General features: G+C 38.6%; 1 protein-coding gene across 1 annotated transcript in view; it reads right to left on the bottom strand.

Moving 5' to 3' along the window:
• Positions 1-26238, bottom strand: part of LOC133529468 (huntingtin-like) — a gene marked incomplete in the record, with an annotated part of 63021 nt that overhangs the window by 32711 nt on the left and 4072 nt on the right. Inside the window, 22 exon segments of the mRNA XM_061867184.1 lie at positions 1650-2037; positions 2533-2775; positions 3372-3466; positions 5174-5273; positions 5483-5576; positions 6341-6501; positions 7225-7755; positions 8237-8409; positions 9089-9334; positions 10527-10701; positions 11335-11587; positions 11994-12113; positions 12759-12955; positions 13235-14013; positions 15681-15805; positions 16555-16664; positions 16960-17130; positions 18480-18604; positions 19777-19966; positions 20744-20877; positions 22373-22504; positions 23160-23377. Of these exon segments, the coding sequence (XP_061723168.1) occupies positions 1650-2037; positions 2533-2775; positions 3372-3466; positions 5174-5273; positions 5483-5576; positions 6341-6501; positions 7225-7755; positions 8237-8409; positions 9089-9334; positions 10527-10701; positions 11335-11587; positions 11994-12113; positions 12759-12955; positions 13235-14013; positions 15681-15805; positions 16555-16664; positions 16960-17130; positions 18480-18604; positions 19777-19966; positions 20744-20877; positions 22373-22504; positions 23160-23377 (4760 nt within the window).

Genomic DNA, 26238 nt, shown 5'->3' on the forward strand with positions numbered 1-26238 from the left:
CTCTTCTACGTCATCGTTTAAATCGTCCCACATTACAATTAACAGGTAAATATGACAATCGTCATGGTGACCTTCGATATACAATCGTTTTAACAATCTCGCTACTTCCGCTCTAAATGTGTGAAATGGCATGGGGAGGCGCCATCTATTAATCAGAGTATTGTTCTGGAACGCTTTTATCCACTTGCTTTTACATCCTTGATAAAAAGATTTCATTTCATCGCTCGTATCGCTCTCAGAAGCGCTCTCTAGGCAGTTTGTTTTTCCCTTGTCCCCATCGTCTTGTTTTAACAGTGCCTTTGCTGTTGCCATCGGTTGTGGTCCGGGTGACGATTGCGAAGTGGAGCTGCTACAGCCACCGTCACAGCCGCCGCCGCCGCTTGTGGTGGTGGACAACCAGCACTGGCAGCACCAAGTGGTGATGGTATTGTTGTCGGCTGGGGAAAATATAATAAAAATATTGTTATTATTTATATTAAAAGTCAGCAAGTGTTCCTAATTGAGAACATAGGGGATAGGTCGAAAGTGATAGATTATTTAAACTACACAGACAGAACAGAGGTGAAATACTCAAATGTTAATGTGAGTATAATACAACTATACTTACATTTGGTATGTGATGAAGCTTGCGGATCCATGATTTCAACGCAATATTCGTTGTGACACTGTAGTGGGAATATGGTTCAACATGCTCTTTTATAGCAGAAAAATTCAGTGGAGGGGTGGGGTGTAGACGGGCGGGGCGCATGTGGTAAAGAAACGTGTGAAAACGGTTCTCATGAACTCTATGAAAAGAGGAAAAGATATGTTTGTTGAGTTATCGTACAGGAAACGAAACTACATTATTTTGTAATAATTAAAATATAAATATATGTACTTACCTCAACTTTCGGTGCAAACTGAATCATCTTTGTCGAGCGAGGTCAAATGTAGTCATTTACATTATTGCTCAACGAGCTATAGGAAATTGGCATCGATACATGCGAATTTCACATAACGCCTAGTCTCACTACGATTGCATATATAGTCGAGAAATTAGGACCAGTTTCACCGTGACGGGGTGGCCTAGGGGTTCATGACGTTAACTGGCTAAAGACGCCCCGGTCAGCTAAAGACGCTGGTTCGAATCCGACCTTCGCCACTGGAGGCCACCTCGTCACTTTTTGTTTGTCGTACACGTACAAAGTGGTGCCATCTATTTTAGCGAAGTTTTCCCTCGGGAGATAAATACCTTAAACATGGGAGAGGGGGAGAGGGGGTGAGGGGGGAGGGTGAGGGGGGAGGGAGGGGGGTGAGGGGAGGGGTGAGGGGGGGGGTGAGGGGGGGGGGGAGATAAATACCTAAAGTGAGCTGGAATCGGCATATCCTCCCTACTTTCGCCAATTCTGGGGATTAGTTGTCAAGCGGACTCCAGGCTCCCATGAGCATGAAGATTATTATTATAAAATTTGTTTCACATCATTCGCGATCACTACAAAAAATAGTTTATGTAAATTATAGTAATTTTAAAAAGCATTTTTTTAAGTTAGTTTTTAAATATGACCTAGTGGACTTTAATAATATATCAGAGTAGTTTCCAATAATATGACATCCACATTAATACGATAAGTTTAGCGTGAAAATATACGACTATAACATAGAATACCTACTTGTTAAATGCAGCATATGCTTCACTTGCACAATAATGTTCACGCACACCGCATACAGCAAGCCATTCTGATGATCTTCATCGCCAAGATCAATCGCATCATGGCCGTTGTCCACTTCCATAATCGCAAACGTCAACGTTTTGAACAAAAACCTGACTAGAATGACATCTGGCGACAAATTCGCGCAATTCTCGTTGACATTTTGGACGTTTAGCGGATCTACGTCGGGTTTGACGTTGAAAAATATAGATTGAGGGGAAATGTGGGACGATTTGAGATAGTTTATTGATAGTAGTATTTCGCTCTCTGGTATGAGAATGAGTATTTTTCGTAGAATGACCATTATTATGGCGAGGTAGCGGATTTTTAACTTGCGGGGCGCTGTTGTCTGAAATAGATAAAATACTTGTTTATTATAATATATACGTTTTATATTTATACGTCTTTTTAATTCCTATTGTGAAATTGTCGTCAAGCATAAAAAATAGTTCTTAATAAAAACTCTGTTTAGTAATGTTATACAAATCTGCATCTGTACACCGACTCTATGAGTCCCTCCAGCGACGCATTTTAGAACCCGCTAATACGATTTTCTGAGTAGATGTAAATAATTTTACACTTTTCTTGACTTGTTTCGCGGTTAATACGCTTGTTCACTTAAGATGCTTTTAAATCGACTTGACCGGGTTTTAAAGTTTGATGCTAGATTACTTTATGGTTGTAATTATTTTCAAAGTTAACACGATTGTCCATCGTTGCTTAGCGGGTTTTTACTGTAGTATGTACTTTCCTCCCGGTTAATACGCTTAGCCGCTTAAGACACTTTTAAATTGTCTCATAGTATGTTAACGGTAATAACACACTAATTTGCAAATACTCGTACCTGTTCAGGCGCCTTGAACAGTATCTTGAGCAGCATCTCCACCCTGCTCTGCTCCAGCAGCACGTCTTTGTACACGCACTCTAAGAGCCTCTCCAGAGACGCGATGGCGTGGCGGCTGTCCAGCTCCATGGATGCGCTCGCTAGCAGGTTCAGTAGGGTGTTGCAGGCGAGCTCCGACCAGAGGTAGTAGCTTTCTGGGTGGTCTTGGGAGAGACAGAGGACGCACGATACTAGTTCTAGCACCTAAAAATAAAATAATTCAGTAATTTGAGTCACCCTAATTACTTTATTAACAAACGTTTACTACGGTCATAATTATAGTCCGTTTTTAGCATAAGAAGGTAAGCGATTTTAACGTGTCTTTTTATTGAAAAACACTTCTGAAAAATAAGTCACCGCAAATATATCACAATTATAAATTATATACGATCATTTACATTCTTTTGCTTCCATAAGTAATAGTTACTGATTATTAGAAAGCGTTTTTCAATAAAAAGGCATGCCAAGATTGTTTACCTTTTGTGGAGGTGAAAGAATAACGATCAAAGTCAAATGGTGTTCTAAAAGTTTTAATCACGTGTCGAAAGATAGCAGTAAATTTACTGTGGCTACACAGTTTTCTTTGACAATCCAACTTTATTTCAAATTCTCATTGTTGTGAGTTGCAAAAAATTACCAAAAAGTTCTAAAAGTTCTCGGTGTGTGTTTGAAAATGTTCATAATATATATAGGAAATTTCCATTTTGAGAGGAAGATATTTCGTTTCGTTGGTAAATCGCAACGTTGTGTTTTAAATTTCTCAGTTCTGACGGGTAACTATAGTAAGGAAGGATACATACCTTTTGTCGGTCCATAGTTTTTTGCAGCATCGAAAACAGGACTTCTCTTGTCGCTTGTGCTTCTTGTTGCTGCTGCCTACCCAATACACTACCACCTGCGAAAATGAAACATATACATACCATATAATACCATATTAATTTCTGTTCGCGATTTCGTCTGCGTAGAAGTTGTTAAGCTGTCCCAAGTAATTGCATGATTTCTATAGTAATTCAAATTTTAATTTTTTCTTATTTAATGCATGTTAATTATAAGATGAATTGTTTTGAAAAGATGTGTCCCGCCGACTTCTTTTACCGGTCCCATATTGGGATACCCTCCTCCAATTGAGGGGGGATTTAAATCTTCAAGGGTCAGAGGTGTAGCGTTAAAGCCGCCGTAGCTTTATTTAACGTTCACAAGCGCATTGTAACACTTGAATAATAAACTAAAATTGCAACCCCCATTGCACCCCCGAAATAGAAGCTGGGGTTAAAACATCCGATGTCATTTTCCTGTGTGCCAAATTTCATTGATATCCGTTCAGTCATTTTTGCATAAAACAAACATAAATTTTTTTACATTTATAATATTATTAGGATTTAACTAGGGGTCACAAAACCGCTAGTATTTTTGAAAACCGGTTTTTCGGTTTTTGTACATTACAAAACCAGGTTTTTCGGTGATTTTTCGGTTTTACATATAAAAAGTGAAAAAACTGCATTTTATGAATTTAAACTTTAATATTCAGTCATTTAACAATGGATATAAAACCTTTTTTATGTCTTATAATTATTAGGAACAAAAATTAAAAACAAAATAACTAAAATAATAACCTCCATGCACTTCTGGAACGCAAAATTAACTACAAATAGTTATCATTATAACACAAAACATCGTATATTCCTTTTACGAAAGTAAATACTTATTAAATACACTTAACATTTGAGATCAATATTAATTTCTTTCATAGGTTAAGTTACTAAATTGGAGATCAGTGAAAAAAATAATGTAATTATAATCCCTCTTCTCGCCTTCTTTCAGCCAGGCAATTAAGAATAAATCATTATAATAACCCACATATAGAGATATTCGTTGCAGGGATAAGTTCACATTTGTTTGCACACATATAATTTTCAATTTTTCATAGTTTGCATTTACCTTGTGGTTCGTACAATAAAAAGTTCGACTGCTAGTATTAGACTATTGCTAATAACTTTACTAATTGGTAGGCTAAATCAACTATCAAGGCAAGCGATTATTTTTGGTTTTTCTTTACGAATTGATAATGGGATCTTAGGATAGAGAGAATGTCTAATGTATCATCACTATACGTAGGGTAGGGCAATTAGCTAATTTTTATTAATTCAATTATATGTTCTATATTTACTGATAAACTAAAAAGTAGAAATTACAAATAGAAGAAGAAGTTATAAGTAGTAATAAACTGATAATCAAAGTAATACCACTTACAACTATCAAGTATTTAAGTGTAAAACCGAAAAACTCGAAAAACCGGTTTTTACTTTGAAATCCGGTTTTCTCAATCGACGAAAAACCCGGTTTCTTCGGTTTCGGTGAAACCGGTTTTGTGACCCCTAGATTTAACCCTTTTCCAGGCCGCACCAATCTACAAGGTTTTCCCAAAAAATCAAATATATTCAAATAAATCCCGCTTTGATGATTAATTTGAAGACAAGTCAGATTGTCTAAGAGTGTAATCTAATTTGAACTTTAGATCGGATGGCTAAGGTTGAAATTATATTGGCGCGTATATGGTCGATAAATCGTACTATGCCTGGAAAAGGGTTAAGAGATGTCTTACCACCCATGTTGCTGAAAATTTTGACGATGACTGGCTCCAACCCCGCTATACACTCCAAGTGATTACCGGAGGCCATTAGACCGTCGCATAGTTGAATTAACTAAAAAGTAATATATGAATTATAAGTACAGCTAAAAAATAAAAGCTTCACCGATAAAGCCCAATGTTCTAGGAAAATGTAAATATTCATATTCATATATTTAATGATAAAAGTAATTACACGTCCAAAATAAAAAAAGTTATTTACAAAATAACTTAGTAACTGTGTAATAATGTTTATCATAAGCACGGTAAAACACGTTATTGTACCTTAGGAATTTCTATGATTTGTTTCGTGTGATGTTTTGAGGAAGACAGTTGAACTAAGAACATCAGTATACTATGGACTAGATCACAGCAATTACTGAAACAAGGAAACATATAAGTAAAATACGCATCATAAGTATATTAAGAATTAAGAAGAGTATATTTTACGAATTAAGCAATATAACTTTTAATTTACAAAGTTTCCATAACTCAACTCAAAATATGCTTTATTTAACTACGCCTAGCTACAAGCTCTTTCAAATAGTCGTTTACAAATATATTATCGTAAGCTATTATTATTATTCCGTATTAATATTGAATTGTTTTACAGAAGTCAATTTTAACTATAGTTTTTCACAATAAGACACAGACTTAGACACATAAATATTGGCCGACGTAAACGGCCAACGCGAAGGGCTCTCTATAAAACTCCTCGTTATAGAGCGAAACATGTTAAGCAATCTTCATATTAAATATAATAATAATTAAATATTCGTACTTTTACTAAATAAAAAGATATCCTGGTCACGGCACTAAACTGTAACAGCCCCACCATAAGTATTTATTATTAAACGCTATTTTAAGCCTAATTACTAAATGCATAAGCTCCGAAATAAATCTGTCTTGGATGCACGATTTGATTTGATTTGATTCCAATATTTAGTTAGTTCGTAACTACAGGAGATATTTCCAATTGTATTTATTTACTATTTGTTTTTTTTTTTTTACATTATAACGGTGAGTTGAGAGGCAAATAAATCATGTCTGGGATATAAGTTTCTTATAAGACACTATTGTGGACATTTAACTCTCTTCTAATAAATTAAATAACATAAAATAATTATGTGGTAGCATACTCACGGTATCTCATGTTGTTCCACATACTCAAGTTGCTTAATGAGGAACGCGATGAATATCTGCTCACTGTCAAGCATGCAGTAGTTGACTCTCAGAGTTAGCAGCTGGCTTAGGAGGCTTAACACTCGACATTGGAGTGGTATGTCGTTTTGCATTGTATAACTCTGCGAATGATATTATTTAAAAGAAAATAAAAAAACCCCTATGCTAAAAAAAAACAATTTTATGCAGTCGCTTTTCGGTGAAGGAAAACATCGTGAGGAAACCGGACTAATCCCAACAAGGCCTAGTTTACCCTCTGGGTTGGAAGGTCAGATGGCAGTCGCTTTCGTAAAAACTAGTGCCTACGCCAAATCTTGGGATTAGTTGTTAAGCGGACCCCAGGCTCCCATGAGCCGAGGCAAAATGCCGGGACAACGCGAGGAAGAAGAAGATGCCAAAAATGCCTTACATCAATTTGGAAAAGAACTGATACTCTTCAGGCAAATGGATCGATTTCTATCAAACACAACTAAGAACCAACGCAAGGAAAAGAAACCCGCATCGAAATCGCTCCATTCGTTGGAGAGCTACGATGCCTCAAGACAGACAGACGTTGGTGTCTTTTAGCGTCGGGTGTTAATGAAAGATTAACAAAAAGAGAAGTGTAATAATTCGAGACATAATCTTTTTATTGAAATTCCTTGAAACGATTTAGATAATTAAATTTACATTCCAGTAAAAAAGAGAGAACCGAAAAAAGAGCAGTTTTTTTAGTCTGTATTCCGAAAACTGATCATTCCGATTAAAATAAGAACAAAACTACCATTTCTACAACAAATGTTTATCTTTGATTAGGAGTCTCTAATACAAAATCCCTACTGTGCATAGAAACTAAGCAAACTCACCTTTAAAGCTTGTATCACAACCGGTTCAAACAACCTAATATATCTCTCCAACTCCTTTTTATTCGTACTCCACTTCCGATCCATCTTATCCTTAGAGAAATTCTCCATAGCCATCAACATTTTTCGCTCTTCCATCATAACCGGATTCTTAATATCCAACGTCAATTTTTGACTGGAATTGGAACATACACTGTCCCTTCTAGATTCACTCTCAATAGGGCATAAGGAATTAATTAACATAACATCATCGTAAAATGTAACATTATCTTCAGTCTTTGGTAAAGCTTCTATACTCATGAAATCATTGTATTCCGTTATCATGTTAGTACCAAATAAGCATTTTAATAGCTGTGTTATGCAGTACACAGTCGTGTCGGAACGAAGAGGCATTATAACTTTGAGGTAGTAGAGTAACTCTTCTGTGACTGAGCCAAATTCTCGTTCAGTGGAAAGTTCTAGTTGTATGGCCAGGCAATTGAGCACTGTTGTTAGGAATTCGTAGAACATACTGCTTTTTGGATCTAGGTTTATCTGAAATTACAAAAAAAAATGAGGACGCACAGTAAGTTATCTAGATAATAGTGGAGATACTGCACCTCATAAAATGTTTTCTTAAGCTGCCGGTTTGGTAAACACAATTATAAATGTAGCCCTCAGATTATCATACAGCTTCATATAGAAGGGTTCGGTAAAGAAGTGCCCCGCGAAAGTCAGACGCATGCTGGTGGCGGGTGTGGGGAGTCACTTGCGCATGTTTCTGTCGTCTGCGCCGTCAGAGACACTGTTCTGATTGTGTAGATAATAATAAAGTGGTATAATACCTTATGATTAGAGTATGTAGCCCTCAGATTGTCATATAGCTTCATATAGAAGGGTTCGGTAAAGAAGTGCCCCGCGAAAGTCAGACGCATGCTGGTGGCGGATGTGGAGAGTCGCTTCCGCATGTTTCTGTCGTCTGCACCGTCTGGGACACTGTTCTGATTGTGCAGATAATTATAAAGTGGTAGAATACCTTATGGTTAGAGTACGTAGCCCTCAGATTGTCATACAGCTTCATATAGAAGGGTTCGGTAAAGAAGTGTCCCGCGAAAGTCGGACGCATGCTGGTGGCGGGTGTGGGGAGTCGCTTGCGCATGTTTCTGTCGTCTGCGCCGTCTGGGACACTACCGCGACGGGGTTGAGGTTCTGGTTGTAGAAAAATAAGGACTTGAAATGAGTTTTTAGATCGTATCAGACTTTTAAGGTCGTTGTTCTTTTATGAATGATTACAGTTTTTATTGTGTCCGTGACAATTGTTATTTCGGTACAATTTGAGACTGAAAAACGTAATATTATACCGAACAGCTGTTGAATAAGTCTGGCTCCCAAACGTATTAATTGGTAGTTATTGACATATAAATATGGTAATCTATTATAATTTACAATTGTTTACTTTTCTATAAATATGGCGAAGTCTAGTCAAAGGTCCCACTTTGCCAATTACTATAAGGACGAGATTTGCTTGTATCTTTATACGAATATGACAGGTTATTAGCGTCCTTATGGAAAGCGACAAAGAGAGACTTTTTGCTTGGAAAAGATACAAATATATATGATTAAAGAATAGTACATTACGATACAAGTGCGAGAAACAGGAAATTCGCAACGAGTGGATATAAATTAAAACACGACCGAAGGAAGTGTTTTAAATCGACATGAGTTGCGAATTACCTATTCGCACGTGTATCGAACAAAGTTTTACAGTACATATGGCCCTTTAAAGTTTTGACATAGTTACATAATGTGCTAATTTACGCACTAGTCCGGAAAAGTAGCACCATATGTACTGTAAAATAAAATAAAGAAGCTTTAACATAAATATTACCTGTACTTTTCTTCCTAACCGGGCTCCCGGGCAGCGCAATACCACTCTTATTCAAATGAACATTCGGGTTAATATCCTCAACCAAATGCACCAGCACATTCAGCATCTTCAACGTCACTTGCAGAAACTTCTCCGCTAAGTTCGAAACTCGTTCGTCGTCTAAATGTTGCCATTTGTCTTTAGTTTGGGAGTCTCGTTCGAATATGTCTGTGGTTGTTTTCTTGCACATTATGTTGTGGATTTCAACTGGAAAAAAATGTTATAGCAGAAATATATCACTACGAGTTCATAAATATGTATACATTTCTTCACCTTGTTCCGTTGCAATAAGGTGAAAAAATGTATACATATTTGTGAACTCGACTGTAAGTAGGTGATAAGTGAGCAAGGGGTAGACAAGCATAGTCAGTAATAATGCATTAAAACAAATAAAAATATTACTCAAGAAGTATTATAGATATTGGACATTCATACACAAATTGACTAAGCCCCACAGTAAGCTCAAGACAGCTTCAGTTGGTACTCGGACAACGATAAATTTAATATACTATAAATACATAGAAAACATCCATGACTCAGGAACAAATATCTGAGTTCATCAGTTTCATCACACTATTAAATGCCCTTACCGGGATTTGAACCCAGGAATATCGGCTTCATAGGCAGGGTCACTACCCACTAAGCCAGAACGTTGTCACATCAAAATATTTTATAACAAATATTTTTTTTGAAGTGAAAACTTCTTTAGCGGCGCTGTGCACTTTTTTGTGATGGGGAAAAAATGTTAAACTCGCAACAGGTCACGTCACTAACAGTTTCGTCAGATTGAAATTTCGTAAGACAAACGCGTGACCTGATCGAAAAACTGTTACAATGTCATTGAAGCCAGTAGACCGCCGGCGCGGCGTAGAAGAGGAAGTATCCCCCTCTCTTTCTACCGCGCGGCGAAAATGTATGCCTGCGCCTGCTGTTTCGTTTACGCAGCGCAGGGCGCTTGCAATTAATATTGTATTTTACCAAATAAATGATAGTAATTTTATACTGATTATTAAAGCAATTCGTGCAAAATTATTCCCTAACCATTCCAAAATATCAAAAATGCACAACGTTAATATTCAAGTTTTCACTTCTGCCGGCACTCCCGGAGTGCAACCCGTTGTTTTTTTTTAAATATAATTTGCTTCAGGGAATGTACGAATTCTACATTTTTATAGAAACAATGGTACTTCATAGTGTAACAGAGTTGTATGTGTAATATTTAGTTAGATATAGAGAAAATTAAATTACACCGATATGAACTACCGATCAGTTCCGCAGTTCTTACGTTATTGAGCAAACAAACATCCAGATATGTTGACAAATCAAACACGCAAACTTTTATATTCATAATATTACATATAAGAAAAGGAATATTTACGCTAATAGGCATTTAACTTACCTGGATAAACTAGCCTACAAATATCAAGTAGCAATGTCCTCCTAGCCACACTCCCATTGCAGTAGTCCAGATTATCGAGGCAGTAGCTCAAGATGCCTTGGTCCGAATATGCCTGCTTGTGTTTCCATGGCAACCACTTCTTGCATATGGCTTGTAAGCATTCTAGCAGCCCCTGCTGTAAAATAGACCTTACAGTTAAAACCTAGAGTTCAATTTAGGTTTTATTAAGCTCGAGCTAGCTTAAAATTACCTTTACAGATTGAATATATTATTTATTATCTTGCAGAAGAAAATGATCTGTTTTTAACCCTTTATGACGTATGCAGACATATCATGACTATGAAGTCGCAATGAAGCTTGAATGTGGATTATTTTAAAATCTGGTCCGTTAAAGGGCTCAATTGTTACAGGTAGTATCGTCAAAAAGAATACAAAACCGTTTCAAATATATATCAAGAAACACAAATATAATACACAGGATAGTCTTTCCGCTCTGTCACAGAGGGCCGTCTTTTGACAAAAATAATTTCGACTCTGTTACTTACCAAATAGAATTTAGAATTGCCACATAACATAGCCCACAACTGCCCTTACACTTTCTCTCTGTAACACAGCTCCACTTCTCAGTTCCTCAAAAAATCGAAGTACATATCCTTGCCCAGGTCTAGTGACAACCCTGGGCGGTTGAAAATGAATAGTCGGCTCTGGTCTTTTTGTCAGTCAAATACCACTTCGCCAAAGATGACATCCTTTCCACTCAACATAAACACAGTCTTTTATACAAAATAATTTCGACTCTATTACTCACCGAATAGAATTTACAATTGCACGCTACCAGCCGCCACATAACATCGCCCACGACAACCCTCAAACTTCCCCCCTTCAGCACATCTCCACTTCTCAGTTCCTCAGGCAGATCGAAGTAGAAGTACATATCCTTGACCAGGTCTAGTGACAACCCTGGGCGGTTGAAGGTGAACAGTTGGCTTTGCTCTTTTGTTAGCTGCGCGAGCATTGTGGTTGAGGTCTGGCGTTTTGAGATGAAGATCTTGGGTATTATGCTGGAAGGGAGTTTTGTTTAAAAAAATTGGCTTCTTTCTAAATAAATATATATGTTGCACGACTCTATTCCTAACTAAAATGAAACTCGTTCAATATATTTATTTATCATCAACGGCCAGGTTGATTAAGTTATTGTTTTTACCATTTTTTAAGTAAAAAATAAATTATTCCCTATCAAATAATTAAACGAAACTATATCTTACAACAAAAAACGGTGGTCATAGCATAACCTAAGGAAAGCTATGAAAACCTTTTCGTTGCGTGCGTTAACAAAAATACATGATTTTTTTTTTTTGCAACGGAAAGAAGTGCATAAAAATTGACCCAGTTAAGAATTATGTAAACAGGTCCTATTTTCAGCGGTCATAGTACCTATTATGAATAAAGTATTGATTATTGACTTACTTGGTAATAGTTTGGGCGGCGGCCTGCCTCACCCTCTGGTCTTCGTCGGCCAGAAGGCGAAATAGTGTATCCACGATTATTTTACTTTTTTCGTGGAAACCAGGATACAATAAAAATAACCTGTAACCAAAACTCAATTAATTTCTTATTAATAAAACTTACCTACTATTATAGGCTGACGTACAACGACGATTTTTTTAAAGGCTCTTATTTTCTTTATTTATTTTTCTTCTTAAGTTAGGTTGTTTATAACGTGAATATAAAAGTAAAATACAAAAATCTTAATGCGGTTCCTAGAATACATCTACTTACCAAGTTTGAATAGTATAGCTCTTATAGTTTCGGAAAAAAGTGGCTGTGACATAAACGGACAGACAGACGGACATGACGAATCTATAAGGGTTCCGTTTTTTGCCATTTGGCTACAGAACCCTAAAAAAACACATAAACACATTATAAAAAACCTAACCTAGGGTGCCGCCAGCAGCGGGGAGAGAGAGGAACCGCCGGACTATCCGCGTCGTGTCCAAGATCAGCGCCTTCTGCATCTGACCCTGGATCCAACCACCTAGCGAGTCCCTCAAGGTGTTGCCGAGACTCTTCGCTATGAGACCGTGACTTGTAAAAATTAGAATAATAATATTTGCTACCCAGGGGCAAAGATGAAGTGATGGTCAAAACGTTCACCGTTGAACTGATTTCAACATTATTCCGTCGGTGTTAGGTCTAAAATTCTAGACATTTTTAATCACATTCTATACTTACTTCTGATAGGGTAATTTCTCATACAGCTTACACAAATTAACTCTGCAAAGCCAATACTTGTTGCTCTCTACAAAAATGAGGGAGTTGATACAGTCCCACAGTAGAGGCCAGGATGACGCATCGCTCAATGCTATAGCGGTCTTGGCTAGAGATGAGAGCGTGTGGTTCACTGCTGAGTGTATTTCGTCGGTTAAACCCTGCAATATTTAATAATATTTAAGACAAAGAAAGAAGTACTATGCTGTACTATAGTTCGTGCCATCCACGATGACGCGCAGATGTGTCAAATCTAACCTTTAATAATACGACAATACTTCGGTAAATCATGCGCTACCTAGGTTGTCAAGCACTAACGTCTGTCTTACAAATGATACTCTAGTTATAAGTTTTTGGCAAAAAAAAAACATTTTTGGCAAAAAAAAAACATCCACCCGAATACACCTTAAGGCAAATGAGTATGAGCTGCAGTACTGTACCTTTAAAATGATCTTCACAAGCTTTTCAGCGCTGATATTATCACTAACTTCCTTCGGCAAAGCACTAACATTCCTCCACCTATTATAATCCCCATGTGAAAGTTCTAAAGCTGCACTCAAATAATTCCCTATACACACTCTCACCAACCCCCTAATCTGGGGATCCGAATGTTCTTCAAAAAGAACAAAAACATCTGACATGTGCTGAAACTCGAAATTTCCATCTTCACTTATTTCCATAATCGGAGCATCTTTGCTATGGACTTCATCTGTCCTTTTCAAAGCCCGTTTCTTTTCTTCCTTTTTAAAGGCATCTAGGTTGTCTAAATTGGTAGTAGATTCACCGAAATGGTCGAATTTCATGTCTAAATCTATGCTTGAAGATAATATGTCACCGCTGCTGGACATCGGGTAGCCTGTAGTTGGGTCGTTACTGCAAGACATGTTGGAGTTTGTAGTGAAATTACTATTAGTCATATTAGGGTTGGTGCTATCCGTCATTGCGCTAGCGATCAATTCATTTTTGGTAAAAACTTTGCTGTCTAAGATATTGCTTTGGACGTCTTTGGAGGAGCTTTTTTGTTCGACGCTGTCCATTGATTTTTCGAGTGATTTGCTGTCTTTTTTTGATAATTGTTGCGATGGTGTGTGGCTGTCCATGCTTCTGTTTAGGAGGTCCTGGGTTAGGGAGTCTGTTAGTGAGTCCTGGTAGCAGACGTTGCGTTCTAGTATGAAGTCGTTTATGTGGTCTTGGTTGTAATCAGTTCCTTCCGATGAACCTGTAATTTTAAAAACTATACCTGGCTGCTTTATTGTAGACATAGCCTCCTCATGCATTACCTTAAAAAAAGTGATTTTCTAACAAACCGTTGTCTTTACCTAATTCCTAGCATTATTAGCATACGTGCTAACTCGGGGCACAGGAATACTAAAGTGAAATTAATTAATGTAAAGCAGGAAAGTCGCCTCCGATGGTATGGCCATATAAGCCGCAGACCAGTAGACTACGTCGGAAATAGATGCCTCAACCTCACTGTCCAAGGCCCTAGATCACGCGGCCGCGGTAGGTCTAACGAGCGCTGGCTGGACGTCGTGACAGCGGACATGGAAGAGAATAATCTCACACTTGAGGATGCCGAAGACCGGGAAAAGTGGAGAAGATTAAGTAGGAAAGCCGACCCTGGCGCTCTAGCAATCTTCCTCACCAATAATAAACATCTCTTTAGTTTTCGTGCCCCGAGTTAATAAATGTATGATTATTAGGAATGAAATATAGAGAGCAGCCGTCTATTACCCTGTACTGTTTTGCAAGCCAGGCAATAAGGTGACGAATGCTTCATTATTTGAAGTTTAATACTACGTAGTTTTTTTTAATACTACGTCGGTGGCAAACAAGCATACGGCCTACTTGATAGTAAGCAGTCTCCGTAGCCTATGGACGCCTGCAACTCCAGAGGAGTTACTATTGGTCACTATTTTATTCTAAAGTAATCAGCGACAACAAAGCAAGTACCGCTGTTTATTTGTAGGAAACAATGGGGTCATCCATTAATTACGTTACACGTTTAGGGGGAGGGAGGGGAGACAAACATGGTAACGCCACTTTAACTTCACCTGTAACCGAATATTGTTCTGTTTTTATGTGTTAGCTACACTTAAATAATAAGTTTTTGCTTTTTGCAATCATAAATCGTTTTTATTCGTGATATTTCTATTCCTAATAGCTTTAGTTTCATACAATTTATAATATTAAAAATATTATGAATAAAAATTCATAATATTTTTTGTTGAAATAAAAATACTTCATTCGAATTCCTGATTACGTTTAAAACAAAATTGCATAAATATGTGACGTCACAATAGGGGCGAGAGTTGTCAAATGTGACCAGGTGTAGGAAAGAGGGGGAGGGATGAAAAAATCATGAAATTCGTGTGACATAATTTACGGATGGACCATTGGTGTAGATCATCATCATCATTTAAGAGCACGGCTCTTGTCGGTGGAGTAGACGCCAGTTTTCGCGGTCCTCGGCCAAGTTCTTTAGGTCCCTGTAAGACACATCTGCTTTTCCTTTTAGTTGCTGCGTGTAACTTGCCCGTGGTATTCCTCTTCCTACTCTACCTTCGATCTTGCCTTCCAAAATAGTTCTAACCTTTTGACCGCCAAAGACGTCATATAACGCGCGTGGCTACAGCCCAATATCAACCTTCATGCGTACCGACAAGGTTCACGATTACGTGCCGATAGGCGTGGCGTTCAAAGGGTTAAAGAAAGTGTCGTGTCTTATCAATTGACCTACCATTTTTCCTCATCTATTTTCTATGGTCCTCAATAGGTTTCCCTATCTCCAATAAGTTGGACTGAGCAAAAAAACGAACGAGGAAGTGCTGCGAATTGGTGCCGATGTTCCCATGTAAATATGTACATGTACATGTAGGTACGTACCGGAGATATTCTGTGATTTGGCATCCGCGTCTTTGTCCAAATAGATGGTGATGGCTTGCGGATACAACTGAAGAATCTCCGACATGCAGTTTAGTGCTGATGACTTCACTGATACTCGAATAACCCTGGAAAATTTTAGAAATGAGAAGTCATTCTTGACGCGCTCGTAAACTATGATTAAAGCTTCTATATCAGAGGCCGTGGTTTTGGACCCTGGCTTGTACACCAATGAGTTTCTTCGGAACTTATGTTACTTATGTAATGAATATCTTTGATATTTATCAGCCGCTTTTCGATGAAAGAAAACATCGTGTGGAAACCAAATCAACCCTGAATGCCTAAAAGTTTTCCCTCCGAGATTGAAGATCAGTAGCTTCAGGATCCCAGGCTAACTGAGCTGGAGCCAAGGCCTTCCTGGCGTCTGGATGCTAAAACATTGATGAATTTATAGACATTTTTGTGTGGAGCACAATGTATTTTCCAGCGAAGTTAAAAATAGTATAGGGACATTCTTACACAAATTGACTACGTCCAACTGCAAGTTCAAGAAGGTTTGTGTTGTGGGTACTCAGACAAAATATGCAAATACTTAAATACATAGAAAACATCCATGACTCAGGAACAAATATTATGTACTCTCACACAAATAAATGCCCTTACCGGAATTCGAACTCTGGAACATCGGCTTCATAGGCAGGGTCACTACCCAGGCCAGACCGATCGGCACAATATGTTAGTTTATTTTAGTATACGTAGTAGTCGTAATATGTTAGTATATTTACACAAACAAACTGTCAACTTAATACCTGTTTTTAATCAATGTGTAACCGCATACAATAAACAAAAACACAATATGTTAAAAAGGGGTTATTACCTGTCAGGAATAACACCTCCCTTGTTGGCAGTGAGAAGAAACTTTGAAGCTAGCAACCTCGCAAGATACTTCAGTGGAATGTCATCGTCCGCCGACGCTCCTATATTTACCTGAAACATGGACATATTGTGTGTAAAATCAGAAATATCGGCAGTATACTTTATTAGGTAACATATAAATGTCCTGAAATATTCTTCTTCAATGAATCGTGTGCTGAAACTTCATTAGTTCGTATGAAACTTTTACTCTTAAAACTTTTTTGTGACCTTTTCGGTGAAGAAAACCATAGCGAAGAAGAAGAAATTAAAAAAAAAAACTTTAACGCCTAATTAGCCTAATAATGAGGCCTATGTCAAGTGTGGAATGTATAAGCTGGCTAAACTGTTCATCTTTCTGTCGTGATACCTTAACTCCACTCTCAAAACCTCCATGGTCCACGTGGTCCTCATCTCTCGTCTCTGACTCCTCGATCTCCTGCAGCTTCTCGGTCAGGTTCTTGTGGTAACTCAGCAGCTCTTTAGACAAGTGTTCTGTGTTCTCTTCTAAGTCCATTTCACTCGCTGGAGAGTCTGGCGTCTGAGGATGTCAAAATGAGATTACGAGCATACGTGTGGTTAAGTCGGATAGTTAAGTAATTTTCGTCCGTTTAACCTTTTGAACGCCGCTATCGTGAACCTTGTCGGTACGCATGAAGGTTGATATTGGGCTGTAGCCGCGCGCGTCATATGACGTCTTTGGCGGTCAAAAGGTTAAGTGATATTTATTATTGCAGTTTAGTGCCAGATGCTTAATTGCCTCTGAAACCAGAAGCTTGATTTAGACATGATAGCGAAACTCTTTACAGTAATAGGAGTTTCAATAAGAAAATGTATATTGTGCCATTTTCGACCTAAAGGGTACTTATTTGTCGGTTATCAATAAGGCGCTTTTTCCATAAAGCTTCAAAATAAAGTCTACTTTATCGACGACCGACAATGTGGTACCTTTTAGTTGAAAACGTCACAAATCTAGGTCAATAAACTTTAATTGACCGAGCGTCAGCGAAGGTCTCTATTTCAGCTTAGGCATTCGTATGTCCGGATGTTCTCCTCTATAGGTCGCGATTCTCAACAGATTCTCGTGAAATTTTGTGAGCAGTTCGGTACTTATATACAATTTTTCCATCGTTTAGTTTTTTGCAGAAAAATTCAAAATGCCGGAATTTGGCATAAAGGTCTCAAGCACCTGTAGGTCTATGGTACTTTAGACCATTATGAGGGCGCAAGTGGTCTACAGCTCACAGAATCACTAGTAGTTATTTGTGATAAGAGATTGGGTTTGAGTGGCGTACTATAAGAGCCTATGCTCAACAGTGGGCGATAAAGGGCTGATATGATGATGATGATGAAGAGTTTGGATATAAAGCAATTTCAAACGCGGGTCGATATTGTTGAATACGAGCAAATGCCATTTAGAATTTTCGGAGTGATAATTAACTATCTCATTTTGTAACTGTAATTCAGAAATGCTTGTTAAATTCGTATGTTTGTCTATCAAAAGTTGAAAAGACAAAACCCGTTGGATGTAATATGCCATGTTTAAAAATATAGGAGTAACAATTTATTAACCCCCTTATTCATAAAAAGTTAGCGCACAGATCAGGTCGCTGATAACCGATGTCAAAAAACATGATTCATAAACACGAATTAGCACTAAACAGTTGATCATCTCTTTAGCAAAAGCTCAGAAAGTTCGGAAGCTCCGGACCCTTATTTATCTCTTAATTATCGCTAATTCACTAACCCCCTTATTCATAAAACTTTACGAGCCTGAATTAGTTAAATTATGTTTTATCCCTTTCTTGCAAATACATAAGTTAAATTAACAGATAAAGACAAACGATTCATACCAAGGCTTGTCATGCAAATGGCTTCTAAAGAGAATACCTGAATGGTGAGATCCTCGACGCTTAAACTGGGCGTAGTCAAATGTAGGGCTCCATTGAACAGGAGATCAGAATCGCGTTCTGACAGCGGACCCATCGTCGCTCGAGACGATATACTCGCGTTACCTGATGAAATCACAGAATAAAGCTTGCCATCGTGAATCCTGTAGCCGTTACTAACCGTAATTACGGTACATGTCGCTAGGCACCTCCCTAAGCCGCATATGATGGAGATATTCACTGTGCTCGAGTGATGTATCGGTAGTTCAGTTGGCAGAGCGATGGGCTAGCGATCCAAAGTCACAAGTTCGAGCTTCGCCCAAAACAGTGATATTTTCCAATTTAACTTATTTTTAAACCTTAATACAACGACATAAAGTCTACTTATAGTTAATTAGAAGTCACATGTAACGGTTTGTCGGGGTCTCAGGGCGCATTTCGCTGGTCATAGAAATTTGAACCATCTATGCAGTACTTGGAGTCCATATTTAAATGGCAGCATCGCAACACGCCACACGCCTGCAACTACACGCGAACTGCGGCGTTGCCACTTAAATAAGGACATTAACTATTGTACAGAAGGTTCAAATCTCTTTGACTACTTAGTAAAACACTCATTCTTATTGCAGAATATGCCGAAGATCGCGGGAGAAGAGGGCGCACAGTGGATTTTTAATATTCTACTCAGTTATAATCTTGACAACCGGTCTGGCCGAGTCGGTAGTGACCCTGCCTATGAAGGCAAAGGTCCCGTGTTCAAATCCTGGTAAGGGCATTTATTCGTGTGATGAGCATGGATATTTGTTCCTGAGTCATGGGTGTTTTCTATGTATTTAAGTATTTATAAATATTTATATATTATATATATCGTTGTCTAAGTACCCTCAACACAAGCCTTATTGAGCTTACTGTGGGGCTCAGTCAATTTGTGTAATAATGTCCTATGATAATATTTTTATTTTATTTTATAGATATTATAAAAGAGTGTTAGTAACTGTCACCTTAGATCAATAAAATATACTTTTTCAACGGCAAACAACAATATGTACTAAGCAACAAAATATCGATTTCAAGCAAAATTCATTGATGGTTGAGTCGAAGTCACGGTGCAAAATAATTTGAAACTATTCGTGATGACAGACAGGGATAGACTTACCTTTTCTCACGTGTATTGTACAATATTTTGCAGTACATGTGGCCCTTGAAATTTTCGGCATACGCACATATAGTGCTAGTTACCGCATTAGGGCGGTAAAATAGCACCATATGCAATGTAAAATATATATTTTTAAACTCACTAATATTCCTCCTATGTCGTTTCTCCTCCCTGTGGTCCAAGGACACTTTCCTCGGATGTCTCTCCAACAAGGCTTTTCTGTATTCCCCTCTCGCTTGCGACAGGAGGGTGCTAAGGCATTCGAGAACTGCGTTTTGGATGTTGTGCTCAGTTGTGGTTCGCTCTATATAGTGTATACATAGGTAGTAAAGCTGAAACAAACATATTTTTAGGGTTCCGTACCCAAAGGGTAAAACGGGACCCTATTACTAAGACTCCGCTGTCCGTCCGTCTGTCCGTCTGTCACCAAGCTGTATCTCATGAACCATGATAGACAGACAGACAGTTGAAATTTTCACGGATGATGAAATTTCTGTTTCCGCTATAACAGCAAACTAAAAAGTATGGAACCCTCGGTGGGCGAGTCCGACTCGCACTAGTCCGGTTTTTAGGCCTGTTTCTACATAACAATTTGTATTTACTTTAAACTCGCCTTCTTCCTTCATTCATTATTTAGGCTTGTGTAGGTACATATATAAGCTAACGTTTTAAACTATATACAGTAAGCAAAACTATTAGCTTAGCACCCCTGCGAACACATTTATATGCAGTGAGCAGTGCCACGCTAATTGCTTTGCTGACTGTACCCATTATTATTATTATTATTTAATATGACAGAATTAAAACTATAGTTAATTAAACACACAAAATCAGACTATTCATGTTTTATTTAAAGCCTGACCAGTAATATATGATATTGCGGAATTTCAATGGAACTAAATTTTTCATACTAAACTGAACTGTCACCCTATACATGAGAATAACAACGCCCTCTGGATAACGATAATATATTTCTGGTCGGGCTTTATTTAAAACGATAATTTAAACATATGGTTAAAGGTATGTGTGCCACAAACAAAAAAACAAATGGAAACGTAAATCCACCAGTTTTCAAAGTTTTTACTAAATAACAATGATAATTAAAGTACCTGCAAATAATCCTGCACCGTAAACACGTCGTTGTCCGCGAATTTGGACACTTCATTTGTCTGAAATAGCGCCTTAATGACGCAGAACCACGCCAAAATCACTGTGTTGTCGTTCGTCGTTGGCCACAGCTTCTCTGTTGGAAAATGCACCTTAATTTAATTGCTGTATGACACAAAATAATAGTTCAAATAGATATAATACTGCTAAAATTAGTGCCATGTCGTTTGTGGTGGCCCATAGGTGGCAAGGAACAGAAACTCCCTAGGCAGAATTGTTGCAAAAGAGTCCAGCTGTCAGCTATAAATAATAGTTCTAAATCTCTCCAGAGTAGCGCTAGGGTAGCTAAGAACCTAGGCGTTAGGAAGTGCGCTGTCTATGATAAGATTTTTTTCTCAAGTAGTCTTGGTATTGTAGCACCACCTATTTATGCTTTTTTGTCGGACACTTTTTGGTATATGGAGATGTCGTTCCTTGCCTCTACCTTCCATAGTTTCTCTGTTGTAAAACACCCTAAGTAATGTATTAGCCATTCATCACATTTAGGAACACAAATGAATAATGTCACAGTCCCTCTGTTGGAAAATACACCTTATTATAATCAGCGTACGGCACACTATTATTCCGTGATGGATAAAGACATAGAATAATAAATAAATAAATAAATAAATATTATAGGACATTATTACACAAATTGACTAAGTCCCACACAAGACAATAATAAATGTGGAAACGTAAGTAAAGAGTTGGTTATATGTTAAAAGTCCAGTGACACCTCTCTACCCTCAGCCCTCACACTGGTGTTGCCATGGAGCCATCCTAGATGTCGCTTCTTGTGGGGGTCCAACATGTGGGGGCATGCCGTTTTAATAGGCAGGCGTCCGGATGTTTTATCCTATAGTCCAGTATTTAGTCCATAGCCTTCACCCAATAATCTAGTTTATTTTAGATTCCATCAACTCTCAGCATTCCTTACACCCTAGCGAGTGTTGCATCTGCGTGCGTGCCATGACACGGGCAAGAGCAGCATCCGCTCGGTGTACACCTTACATCTAATTAAAGTGTCCGCGTACGCTTCTCAAATAACCAGAACAATATTGTTTCATGATGGGTAAAGACAATAAAAGTTACCCCAGATAAGTGTGCCATATAACATGATAGAGTATAAATGAGCAAAGTACACCTACTTCAGAGCTGGAAACTACGTACTAGTGCCTATGTGCTCTCGACAAGATATTTTACCTAATTGGTTGGATGGCAGATTAATCTCTCTTACCATCATTAGTTGTTATTATTATTTAGTTTTAGACAGGCAGCTGATGCTGGTACGTCTAAATCAGAGTTCACTTAGCACGATTTCACTATTTAGATCGTTTGTCAAGATTGTTTTTAAATTGATTCACACTACAAGAGTTCACAACTTCAGAGTTTAGCCTTTTAGTGAACACAGCAGAGCACACCTCAGCGAGCACTGACTCCTTGTGTGAGCACAACAGTGCGACACAAGCGACTGCTGGCCATCGTACGCCCACTTCCGTGCTCTCCGCGTGAGTGAGGAGGGCGGAGCATAGTTCTATCGATATGTGGACCTTATATGGTTGCAATTAGGTTTACTGTCAAACAGTACTTACTGAACACAGCAGAGCACACCTCAGCCAGCACTGACTCCTTGTGCGAGCACAACAATGCGACACACGCGGCTGCTGGCCGTCTTATGCCCGCTTCCGCGCTCTCCGCGTGAGTGAGCAGGGCGGAGCATAGTTCTGAAAAAGAGAATAATAATGCATCAAATTAGAATTTTCTATTGCCGTTCTCTTGTCTTCAGGAAAGGTGGCGAGAGTAATAAGATGAAAATACTACACTACAAAACAGGACATAAAAGGACAGCTCTAACTAACATACAGAATATCCATATCCATCTCATTCGCATGCAATCGAATTTGGGTGAAATACAGTTTACTCTTCCCTTCTCACTTGTGCTGTTGAAAAGCGATGATATGCCGGGAGACTTTTGAACGCTGACAGCTAGTCTAGTCTAATAGTAAAAGCCATAGTCATCGATCAATGTGCATGATAAAGAAAAGGGTATGCATAGTTTTGCAAAACTGCAACTTTTAGCTAAGTATTGTAATTTTGTTTGTTAATTTCAGTAATACAAACGAATGATGACAATGTTTCATAACATAATAATATGTGTAAGACCACTCGTTGTCACCTAGCATTTAACTGTACTTAATTTTCTGTGTATTTTTGACTGTATGGTGCACAATAAAAATATGTACTTACTTACTTAATGTCTATATTTCATTCCAGTTCAGAAACATATTTCAAGCAAGATATTTTCAAGTTTTTTACAATAATTGATATCAAACATGAGTAAAAGGGGATGATAAGAATAAATACTACTAAGCTACCTACCAGCAATTTCCTCATCTGTAGTATAAACAACCAGTGCAGATAATATCCGATCCAAATTGCTCTCTAAAGCCTCCAGTGTAAGCTGTATTTCGCTTGTAGTCCGTACAATCTGACTGAGTTTTGGGAACAGGAGCTGGGCCTGCATCCTGATCTTGCCCACACCGGGTCGCAGCCAGCTTTCTCCGAGTAGGATTCTTGTGAGAGCTGCTCGGATCCATCTGATTAAGTTTCATAAGATACAGCTAAGAATTTATAACAATAATTTCAACAGAATTCATCCAAAAGAATTATCAATTAATAATAATTAAAAAAAATGTTAAACATCACAACATCATATTTATTAACACAGATAAAATGTTTGAAAAGCTATAGCCAACTTAATAATAAATAGTCTATGTCACACAAGTTATTAAATGAAATGTAGTATTCGGGATTAGGGATCTAAGTAAAACCACCAAGATAGCTAGACCAAGACTGATTTATTTTTATTCAGTACCTACCGCACTTTACTCAACTACCCACATGTATAATTATGATATAATATATACAACATCTTCCCCCTTATAAATAAACATGCATATTTGCATAATCGGTATCAAGCTTAAAACACTCTTAACTTAAGCAGACAAATTTATCAAAAACCTTATCTCATTAAATGCATAACGGTATCTAAGTTAATAGTATAACCTATATATATAAGTTTAAATATTCACTTAACTATCGCTACAGCAACAAGTCACTACTTTTGTTTGCTATAAACTTTTACATATTGTTCTTTTATTTTGTTGAGGCTAACAAAAAAAACATTATTAATTAACATTAACATGCTGCGATATTTACACTGTTCCATTGTAAACCCTATTACATTGTACTAAGGTTCACTATAAGCTTATTACTAACTTGTAATGGTTTATATGAATACAATGCAACTGAGATTGTTTCCTCTTTCTAAGGACATTAATTACCAGTTAGGTATGTATGTAAGGATATTATCATTACCTAAAGCAAGAAACAATGTATTACATTTTGAATTGTATAAGTAAGTTAAATGTATTTTGTAATTACATACTTAAATTGTTGTTTTTTTTTTTTAATTATTATTATTGCAAAATTCACCATTAATCGGCAACTTATACCTAATTAAGGAGCATAACTAAAACCTATCCGGCGTGCGTACTCGCCGGCCTGAACGAGTGTATCGGAAAGTGGAACCTTGATCTGTGATCTGGGGCTGGGGTCCACGGGAACTCTCTGGTTCCGGAATATGACCTCCGCCACACTCCTCCAAGTCATCATAGTTTTTTGGTATATTTATCCGTGAACTGCTATTATTGTCAGTATTGTCAGTAGGCGGCGCCGGCGCCGCCGGTATAATCTGCTGCCTGTTGCGGCGGTATCGGCGGCCGTCCGGCGTGCGCACCCAGTAGGAGCGCGGCTCAGCGGCGGCGCGCTCCACCTGCGCACGCACCCAGCGCCCTCTGCCGTTTATCTCGGTCGGGTCTCGAATACGCACCTGCTCATTATTTTTTAATGGTTTTAATGCCCTAGTTCCTCTATTGTAATATTGCCTCGTTTTGTCATTCTTAATATCGCGACTGATTGCTATCTCTTTTCTCGCCGGAGTTTTAGGGGTCAATAGGCTACTTTTCACCGGTAACTTTGTATTTAATCTCCTACCAAACAATAACTGAGCAGGTGAGTATTTTTCTCCCGATATTGGGGTGTTGCGAAAATTCAACAGTGCCACGTAAAAATCAGTTTTAGTTTCTAGTGATTTAATAATCAAATTTTTGACCGTTTGCACATTACGCTCCGCAAGACCATTCGAACGAGAATAATGCGGTGAACTAGTAACCTGTTCGAAATCCCAATCCCTAGCGAACTCTCTAAACTCCTGCGACACAAATTGACAACCGTTATCTGATACCAATCTTTGCGGTATCCCGTGACGCGCAAACATGGGCTTTAAGATACCTATCACTGTCGCGCTTCTCAGATCCACTATAGTAGCCACCTCTACGTACTTGGAATAATAGTCGACCACGAGCAAATAATGTTTGTTCTTTACCTGAAAAATATCAGCAGCGAGCACCTGCCAAGGCCTATCAGGCTGGGCGTGCGGCGCGAGAGGCTCGCGTGGCAGCGAGGCGCGCCGCTGGGCGCACGTCTCGCACTCGCGCACCGCGCGCTCCACGGCGGCCGCCATGCCCGGCCACCACATCACATCGCGCGCTCGTCTCTTGCACTTCTCGATCCCGAGATGACCTTCATGCACCTTTTTGATCATTTCGGCCCGTAAACTACTAGGGATAATTACCAAGTCGTTCCGAAATACTACGTCCTCCACGACATGGATCTCATCTCTGACTTCCCAGTAAGACTTAGCTTTTTCAGTTACGATGCTCTTAGTATGCGGCCATCCCTTTCTGTAATACTCCATTACCTCGCATAAACTTTGGTCAATCCTCGTTGCCTCTCGTATCACCTGCATTTTATTGCTACTAAATGGTAGATTACTCACCAGAGTATTTATGTGTAAATTTACCTCCTCTTGTACTCGCTGATCACGCCTACCGCCTAAATCCGTGGTCGCCCTTGACAACGTGTCAGCCACGTACATCAGTCGCCCTGGTACATAGCAAATATTTAATGCATATATTTGCAATTTTAATAACATACGTTGTAGTCTTATCGGTGTCTCGTTCAGAGGCTTTTTGAAAATAGCCTCCAATGGCTTATGATCCGTTTCCACCGTTACCTGAGAGTGCCCATAAATAAATTGGTGAAACTTACCGCAGCCAAACAGGATGGCGAGGAGCTCCTTTTCTATCTGAGCCCATCTTGACTCGGTGGGAGTGAGCGTGCGCGCAGCGTAGGCCACGGGCCGCCCGCCCTGCAGCAGCACGGCGCCCAGCCCGCGCGAGCTCGAGTCCACCGACACCGTCACCGGCTCGTTGGGCGAGTAGTACCTAAGTGTAGGCGCCTGTGCTAACTGCTGCTTAAGATCATTGAATGCTCTAGTGTGCACCTCATGCCAATCGAAAGTTACATCTTTTTTTAATAACTCCCTTAACGGCTC

This window comes from Cydia pomonella, chromosome 21 (genome assembly GCF_033807575.1).
Source record: "Cydia pomonella isolate Wapato2018A chromosome 21, ilCydPomo1, whole genome shotgun sequence".
NCBI classification, from domain to species: Eukaryota; Metazoa; Arthropoda; class Insecta; order Lepidoptera; family Tortricidae; genus Cydia; species Cydia pomonella.